This window comes from Oryzias melastigma, linkage group LG7, assembly GCF_002922805.2.
Source record: "Oryzias melastigma strain HK-1 linkage group LG7, ASM292280v2, whole genome shotgun sequence".
Taxonomy (NCBI): Eukaryota; Metazoa; Chordata; class Actinopteri; order Beloniformes; family Adrianichthyidae; genus Oryzias; species Oryzias melastigma.
In genome coordinates, this window is record NC_050518.1 from 29,348,847 (window position 1) to 29,357,827 (window position 8,981).

The window sequence follows — 8,981 nt, forward strand, 5'->3', positions numbered from 1 at the left end:
CTGTCAAACTCACGCTCCGATCTTCCCTCACTCGTGAACAAGACCCCAAGATATTTAAACTCCTCCACCCGAGGCAGGAGACTCCACCCACCGATACAACAACATGTCACAAACACCAAAACATTTAATCAGAGTCTTTAACAGCAAAACGTCCATACAGCCTTAAATGGCCTTCGCCTCCGTCAACATATTCCCATAAGTGGCCCCTGCAGCCTGTAGACAGCTCAAGCCACATTAATAGTTGGGTGTATTTAAACATTCAAGGTATTGGCCAGTGAAAAACCATTGACTGTATATGAGAAGTGGACTGAGTGACCTTGGCGTTCCAAACGGGAAGTCGCTGCTGGCTCCAAGTAGCCAAAATCCCATAGACTTCTAAAGAGAAATAAACAACTATTACTCAGTCATTCTATTCGACATAATAAACATTTTTGGCTTTTTTCTTTTTTTTTACAAGACAGTCCTGTTTTTTTACTTTTTTTTCTATAGTTTAAGTTATTCAGTTTATAAACTGACCAATCAGATGCCTCAATAAAAGTAGGCGGAGCCTGCTGACCCCCACCATCCAACGTTCCAAACGCTCGATTGACAGATTTTATGTAAATGGTAAATGGCGTATACTTGTATGGCGCTTTCTACCCTCCTTCAAGGGCCCAAAGCACTTCACAGTCACAGACCCATTCACCCATTCACAGACCCATTCACACACTGGTGGTGGCTCCGCTGCCGAACACTGGCGCCAACCTCCCACCAGAGGCAATTCGGGGTTCAGTGTCTTGCCCAAGGACACTTCGACACATGGGCGGGCAAGGCGGAGTCGAACCCGCTCACTTCTGATCAGGAGTCGACCGCCCTACCACTGCACCACGGCCGCTCCGGTTTACGTGGTAGGGGCGTGGCCTTCCAACAAGCTCACTCCTGATTGCTCAGACCAATCAATGATTACTGACAATTTCTGGCTTCAACATGGCGGCGTCCATATCACGAAAAAATAGCGACTGAATTAACTTCATTTGGTTGGAGCCAGAAGTAAACCATTTTCTATGAGTGACGCCACACTCACTCGGTCCAGTTCTCAGATACAGACAATCTGATAAACCCATGAAAATCATATATTATGATACTTGAGGCTCCAGAAAATATGAACCAATTTTCATGGCTTTGCAGGAAAATACATTTTTACTTCTTAAAAACGGTCCAAGCTGGAAAAGGAAAATAAATAAATCACGTAATATTTTATTGGCCTTGTGGTCATGTGATTCTGACCATTTGACCCTAAAGCTGCATCTTAAGATTAAGTTCACAAAAGGTCATTACCCTTTATTGTGGTTATGCCCACAATGCACTTTTTTCTTTTTTGGTACACGAGTGCAACAAATGATTTTGTCACCCTTTTTGAGAGTTTTTTTTCTTTTGCAATATTTTAAGTCGTTGCCATGGTGATGTTTTGAAAGAGGGAAGTTTTTTGCCTCTCCAAAAGAGTGTGATAAATTATATATTTTTATAATAATATGTTAGAAATGCCTATCTGTCTCCTTTTTAAGAGTTAAATCAGAATAAGTTTGATAAATGAAGTGTTTTATCTCGTGCTACATACATCTTGTGCTTGTTTTTACTGGTTAAGCAGCCATCAAAGGTTCACTCGTTAACCCCAACCTATACTGTTTTATCCATGGCTAAGACCTCCTGCTACCTCCAATTGGACGTCGCTTTGGGATAAAACATCTGCTCAGTGCAACAGAACGTGATGTGACCTCCACAATATTCTCAGAATGAGGAGCATGTTCCTCATAAAATCACACCGTCAGCAACTACTTTCTGCCTGACAGAATTATTTAGGAAACAAAAAATGCATCCTGTCCTGTAAAATGAGGAGTATGTTGCTTATTTGAGCTTTGATAGGTAATGAAAACAGACACAAACACACTCATTTCATTTTGTTTTATCCATAAACTTTGATTTAAATTTAAAAGATAAAAGAGAACAGACATTTTTTCAACTACTTATCAGGTGAAAAAAAGGATCAAACTGTCAGAAAACATCAAGACTGTTGTTTTCATGGGAGTTCCAGATGAATGCATCGCCAGATTTTACAAAATATTAGTTTGTCCTAAATTAACTGGAAAAAAATTGAACTTTTAACAGAAGTTCACTGAAAAACTTCTCCCATAGAAATAAATCTTTAAAATTGAAAGAATGTCTTTAAATAGGCAAATACTTTGCCAATTATAAGAAAAAACAAAATTAGGGGGTCTTTAAAGCAGGTGTCTCAAACTAGCAGTCTGCAGGCCATTTGTGGCCCCTACCTTAATATGGAAGTTCAATGTCTACTAAACAATATCTTCGGCTTCTTTGATTATAGTTTTTTTTTTGCATTGTGATATTGCAGTTTGCTTTATGTTTACATTTTTGCATTTGCTATCACCTATTGCTTAAGGTGATTGCTGAACGTGTTTAAAGCAATTTTACATAAATAATAAAGGGTAACCAAACCAATTGTAACCAAAATCTGTACAATACTTATTTTATAAATTTCCTACCTGATTTTATTGGTTTCGTCCTCTTAGATTGTTCACAAATCAGAGTACAAATGTCAGTAGCACTTTCTGTCTGCAGTCAGAACAGCAGCTCAGCTGCCGTTTGCCTAAATTCCTCTGGATGATATAATCCAGTTGTGGATAATTTCTCTCTGACAACCCGGTTAAAGTTAGACAAAGGTTACAAGTACTTCAGTTAATGCTGCTTGTTTGACTATGAAGGTCTTTCAGATTTTATTCTTTTAATCCGTGCTAATGCTAACACTAGCATTAGCTTGGGTTATGAGACGTGGAGCTGCAGAAGATCTTTTCTCACCAGTAAAAAATTGCCTGAATTTCCACACTCACGTAATCCTTGTAAACAGAGCTAAAGCCAGACAATTCCAGCGTGTCTGACATTAAAGTCAAACTTATTCCTGTTGTAATGTTTTGTACTGCGGACAGTGAGCTGCTGTTAGCTCAGCCGTGGTTCTAACGTCGCTCCTCTATGATTTTTTTTATAACTGTGTCCAATCTCAGTGAAAACACAGATAAAAAATAATCAAATTAATCAAAACTGTTGCAAAAATATGAAAGTGATTATTCCCACGTAATGTTATAAAATACGTGATGATGATTTCTTTTTTTACTTTGCCGTTCTTATTTTGAAAGCTGAAACTGAAAGCTGCTTTTAACATTTTCGCTGAGCCAAACCATTCCCGTTTTTACAATTATCCCCTAAAAATCCAGTAAAACAATAAGTACATTTATCCTGGGAAGAGATTAGAATGTGTACGGGCAATGCAGCGATGTGTGTGATGGTTATAAATGCGACCAACATGAATTTCTATCAACTTTTTTGCTTGATTGTACTAAAAATACGTGCAAATAACATCAGCCAAAATAGAAACCCCTTAGAATAATATCTGCTCAAATGAAAGGTCGATACTTCCATTAAACATCCAATATTGAAGGGTTATTCAAATATGTATTTAGATTTGTGAACGATCTAAGTCAGGAAATGAAAATACAGTTCTGCAGAATAATTATAAAATAAATATTGTACATTTTTCTGTTGAAATTGGTATGGTTACCTTTTACTATATATGTAAAATTGTGTCAAACAGAATTCAGCTGTCAGCCGGAAATCAGTCCTCCCGGCCCTGTCGCCATTTTGTGACACGTCACCATGAAAAGGGTTTATTGTCGTTGGATCTGGTCGTCATAAAAGTCTTTAGCAACAGTTGCTAGCGTCGTTAGCTCCTGTCGTTAGCTCCTGTCGTTTCACAGGACACGCAGAAGATATTCCTTTATAGTACATAGACATGAACAAATGTTCAATAAACTTGTTCAGTAGACATAGACAATGGACGCAAAAACATAATTTTGGCACAAATTGAACCCCATACGGCCCAGCCTCAGCCAGACTCTGAATTCAATGACCTCAAGGTACATTGAGTTTGAAAACTCTGCCCTAAAGGGAAATAAAAAAAAAAAAAACTAAGTTTTAAAAAAAGAACAGATACTAACATATACTAAGTGATACTTACAGTTAGTAAATAGAAACTTTTTCATTTTTTTTTTACTTCGATGCCCCTGTAGGAGCTCCGTACTAAGACATGTTTTCTTAAACAAAATGTATTTTGATGTTGCAAAACTGGGCTGCACGGTGGCGCAGTGGTTAGCGCTCTCGCCTCACAGCGAGAAGGCCCCGGTTCGAATCCCGGCTGGGACCTTTCTGTGTGGAGTTCTCCCCGTGCATGCGTGGGTTTTCACCGGGGACTCCGGCTTCCTCCCACCGTCCAAAAACATGCTTCATAGGTTGATTGGTGACTCTAAATTGCCCCTAGGTGTGAATGTGAGAGTGGATGTGTGTGATTGAGGCCCTGAGACAGACTGGCGACCTGTCCAGGGTGAACCCCGCCTTCGCCCATCAGCAGCCGGGATAGGCTCCGGCACCCCCGTGACCCCGAAAGGGCAGAAGCGGACAAGAAGATGACGAAGAAGATTTTTGCTTTCTTAAGATTCACGTTTTACAGTGTTGTAAAAAAATATTTACCGACACACAAAAAAACAATCGAGACCCCTTTGCTTCTCTGCCACCTCATATAAAGTGATCTTATTTACACAAGCTTGTAAGCAAACGCGGCAAAACCCATAGAGCAGCGTGTCAGCACGGTGACATGAAAAGGCCAATGTAAATAACTCCGCCTTTACTTTGCTCTTTCACCTCTGCCTCTTTTCCTTTTTTTCCCCATCATTCCCCTCTTTACTCTATCCCCCCCCCGTCTTTGTGTGAGTACACAGCCCCCGGCTGACTGGATGCGAGGAGACAGCATCACTAATACTAGCTATAAATACACCCTGTAGTACAGTACGGAGAGCAGCAGCTCCAGAACCCAAACACGCCACATGACACGCATCTTTTTGTCCTGCAGAATTGTGCCGTCCTTTCCAAATGAGATGAATCCGGCCTCTCAATGAGAGGGTTTACATGCATGTAACCAAATGCACAATCTGCAGAGCAGAGCGGCCGCACACATTCACGCATCAGTGTGCATGTGCTTCCTTAAACGCATCCATGCATGCAGGAAGGCACACATCCACAAAGAGAAGCGAGATAAAGGCCACAGACGTGGAACGAGACAAGGTGATGAAACACGGAGTGGCTCACCCTTCATCTGAGATTCATACTCCGCCAGATTCCCCTTCTCCCTTCTCAGTTTTCCGTGCGATGTCATCATCTTTGACCCCTTGAGTTGATGACTCCGTCCTTCCAGGCACCCGGGTCCTCTTGCTGCCTCACGGTTCCTCGCTTTGGAAAGCTCTCAGTCCCGGCTCGATGTAATCTCTGACCCCTGACCTCTTGGCCTCGCCGCCTTACAGCTGCATCGACATCAGGGTCGACTGGCTTCTCTCGACGGGGAGGTCGCACGGATCGATTTGTCCATGGAAGGCGATGGGATCCTGGTCCGAGCGCTCTTAAGGGAGGTGACCTGAGCAGCAAAGAGAGGAGGAAAAAAGTTGTTAGAGTTTGACATGATGACAGGAGGGCAGCAGTGGACAAACGAGGCCAAGAAGACAAGACAGAAAGGGACAGTGACACCAGAGAAGAGAGGCTTAATAGGAGGAGCGGTGTGACGGGGGCAGAGTGGACAGTAAGGGGGCAGAGTGATGAAGAGGCAGGATGAAGGATAGGGGGATGGGAGGAGCAGAGGTGATGAACAGCAGCAGTAATAAAGGGTATTTGTTATACCTCGAGGTTACAGAGCAGAGAAATGACTTCGCTGACTGACTGTAACCTGAGAAACCACAGCTGGAGGCAGCAGTGACAGACACCGAAAAGCAGCTTGTTTGCTGTTTTGCACCATAACTGCTCATACTGTGTAAGACTTTGAGGAGTTGGTACACAATAAAATTCATTTGGAAAAGGAAACATCTCAGCAGCATCACAAAGCACGAAGTTCTGGCATGCAGATGACACACAACTATACTTCAAAAAAACCCTCAGTTAACTGGGTTTTTAGGAAATCAACTATTTTTGGCTGTTTTATTTGTATCAGCCTCTTCTTTAAAAGTGCTGACTGTTACCAATTCTTTGACTATTTAAAATAAACTTGTTTAATTCCAGAAAATATGGTCTAAACCATATGTGTCAAAGTCAAGCTCCAATGGCCAGATCCGGCCCTCAGGGTAATTCTATCCGGCCCTCAGGGTAATTCTATCCGGCCCTCCAGATCATTTTAATTTATGTTATTATTGGCCCAATGATAATTGAGCTAATTTCTGACTTGTATAATTTTGACAAAATCTATTTTTATGGAGAGTAAAATGTTGAAAGTTATCTAAGGTTTAAGCTGATTTATACTTGAATAGTATTCCTGCCTTTTTTAAATAAAAATTGACATTAAAAAGTTATATTTTCAAAGTATAAAAAATGTAGTTTTATAGTGTTGAATAAATGTTTTTCCTGTTCGGCCCACGACCTAAGGTGTGTTTTAGATTTTGGCCCCCTGTTTGATTAGGTTTGAGACCCCTGGTCTAAACCATCTGTGTGTTACAGGTTGAAACAAGGTAGCAAAGTTGAATTTTGTGACATGTGTAACCCCGAGCTCACACCACTAGCGTTATACCTCCGATGTGAGCGCCACAGTCTTTACGTAACTCTAAAAGTGCGAGAGGAAATCCCACTGTAGGCGTTCACGTTCTGCGTCTGGGGTCAGGCCCCTCCGTCTCTGCGAATCTGTCGAAAGCTGTCGTTTTAAGTAGAATATTTGGGAGGGAAATGGAAATATGACAATAAACTCCCAAAGCCCCAGAATAAAGTATAATCTTTTTCACCCTTTTTGGGACAAAATATGAGTGATATAAATGATTACTTGCATTTTCGGCCCTGTTGCCACTTTGTTTGACCTTGAAAAGGGTCTATTGTTACATGAAAAGAAACTTATAAGAAGAGTCAGTTCTGTTGCTGCCAGAAGGAGATGCTCAGCATTTGAATGTTGCACATCCTCACCCATTTAGGTGATCTGGACTTTAAAGGAACAACTGCGTACAAAGATGACAGCAGAAAAGAAAGAAAGAAAGAAGACCTCCCACTTTGACAGAAGATAATAGAAGACAATACAATCCAAAAAAAAAAAAAAAACTAGCATGTTCTGAAATTCTGCATCAGAAACAAAACAGCAGTTTTTGCATTTTTTTTAATCATTCAGCTTTTAATCTAAAAGGATTCTGGACTCTTGAAACTTGTGGATATCTTAAGCAGGAAGAAGGATAAAACCAAAACAAAAAGCACCAGCGTCCTTCAAAGATGCAGACCTGACTGTTCCTGCAATGCATTGTGGGACATATGCAGCATGAGAGGTCATCTAAGGTCCATTTTAAAACCTTAGAACACTGCTGAATGGCTGGATGAAGACTGAATTATACGTCTTTGTTGTTTTTTCAAGAAAGCAAGCGAGTACAGGCAAAGATGAACCTCACTTCCCACATCCGGTGTCAGTTTCTCAACAGGTTTCACAGCTCTGAAGAACACAGCTCAACACACAGCTTTCACTGGAAACTGCTTCTCCATTAGCCTCGAGCAGTTCTTTTTGGTTTTCAAAAAAATGTGACGGTTACAACAGAGAACAGGCTTGGTGTAGCCTGCTGTAACCCTGCATGCAGCATCACATGAAAATAAGGAGACGTGAAGATAAAGAAAAACAAGAACCAAAGTTGTTGAGTTATGTCACTCCATGCTGCTGAAAAACACCCGAGGTAAAGCGTATGAAACTCTCATTTCCTCCCCTGCAAATCGTGAATGTGATTCAGACACATTTCAGAGACGGTTTCAGATGGAAGTCGTGAGTAAATGCAGAAGAACTATTAATAAACAAAAAGAGATTTCCACAAATGGGACTCTGAGACCTCCACAAGGCTCTTCGGTGGGGGGTGCGACCTTAATCTGCACTGAACAAAATGTATGTAAATGATCTGAGAAGGATGGAGGAGGGTTTGGGAGAGACTCAGCAGAAGACCGACGAGAAAGAAAAGAGGTTTTGAAGAGCGAACGGAGCAGAAAGAGAGGTCATGAGGGATCAGGATTTCACAGCTGAAGTCAAGGTTAATGAGGAAAGGATGTCATACTGATTACAGGACAGGATAAAGTATATGCAGCATTATGATGGATCTACAACACAATTAGGCCATTGTGTAAACTTTAAGTGCTGACACTAGACGGGGATTTCTGGGTATTTCCTTTGGAGCATCATTTTAAATCTTGCAGATTTGTTGCCTTTCAACAGATTTCTGTCAGTAAATCCTCATTCAGTGCATGAGATCTTACAGGACCCTTCAGCTCAGCTCCTGAAGAGATGAACTTTGGTAAATGTTTCCATCTCATGACACACACAGGTGCTTCGGCATCCCGTTCCTGTCAAAGCGATCTGATGCCGTCTGTACGCCCCGGCCACGATTCAGCTCAGTGTTCACCGATGCAAACACGAGTCGGGGTAGAGTCAGGTGTGACACTCTCCGCCCTGACAGCCGGGCCGGAGAGAAACAAGCTAATAACGATGCAGGAGGAAAGACTGTGGAAATGTAGGGAAGACAGAAAAGGACCACATATTTAAATGGCGTGTACAGATTTGTTATTTTCTTACCTTGCTTTCAAAGACCTATTCCAATAAAAATTGTGTTTTCAACATGTTCTTGAGACATTTTTTCAATGGTAGAAGACAGATATTAAGAAAATTAAGCTCAGAATAGCATTTCTGGGTATATTTTATTCAAATTGTGATTTAGGAGCAGACAAAGACGGCCATTTAAAAAAGATTGTATTTGTGACAGAAAACACGCTAGGACCTACCTGCTCCAAGCTCTTAGCAATGAGGAGGGGAGGGGGCGGGGTTAATCCACACCACCAGTCCCGCCCACAACCCTGAGGTGGCTTTCTAATGAACTCTGGCCACTTTACAGAAA

At 41.4% G+C, this 8,981-nt stretch overlaps 1 protein-coding gene across 2 annotated transcripts in view; it reads right to left on the reverse strand.

The window, feature by feature from the left end:
* The window catches only part of arhgap4b (Rho GTPase activating protein 4b), a 44,565-nt gene that overhangs the window by 30,353 nt on the left and 5,231 nt on the right, over window positions 1-8,981 (reverse strand). For both annotated transcript variants that reach the window (XM_024293514.2, XM_024293515.2), the window contains exon 2: window positions 5,191-5,512. In XM_024293514.2, the coding sequence (XP_024149282.1) occupies window positions 5,191-5,260 (70 nt within the window). In that variant the 5' untranslated portion in view covers window positions 5,261-5,512. The remainder of the gene's footprint in view (window positions 1-5,190; window positions 5,513-8,981) is intronic.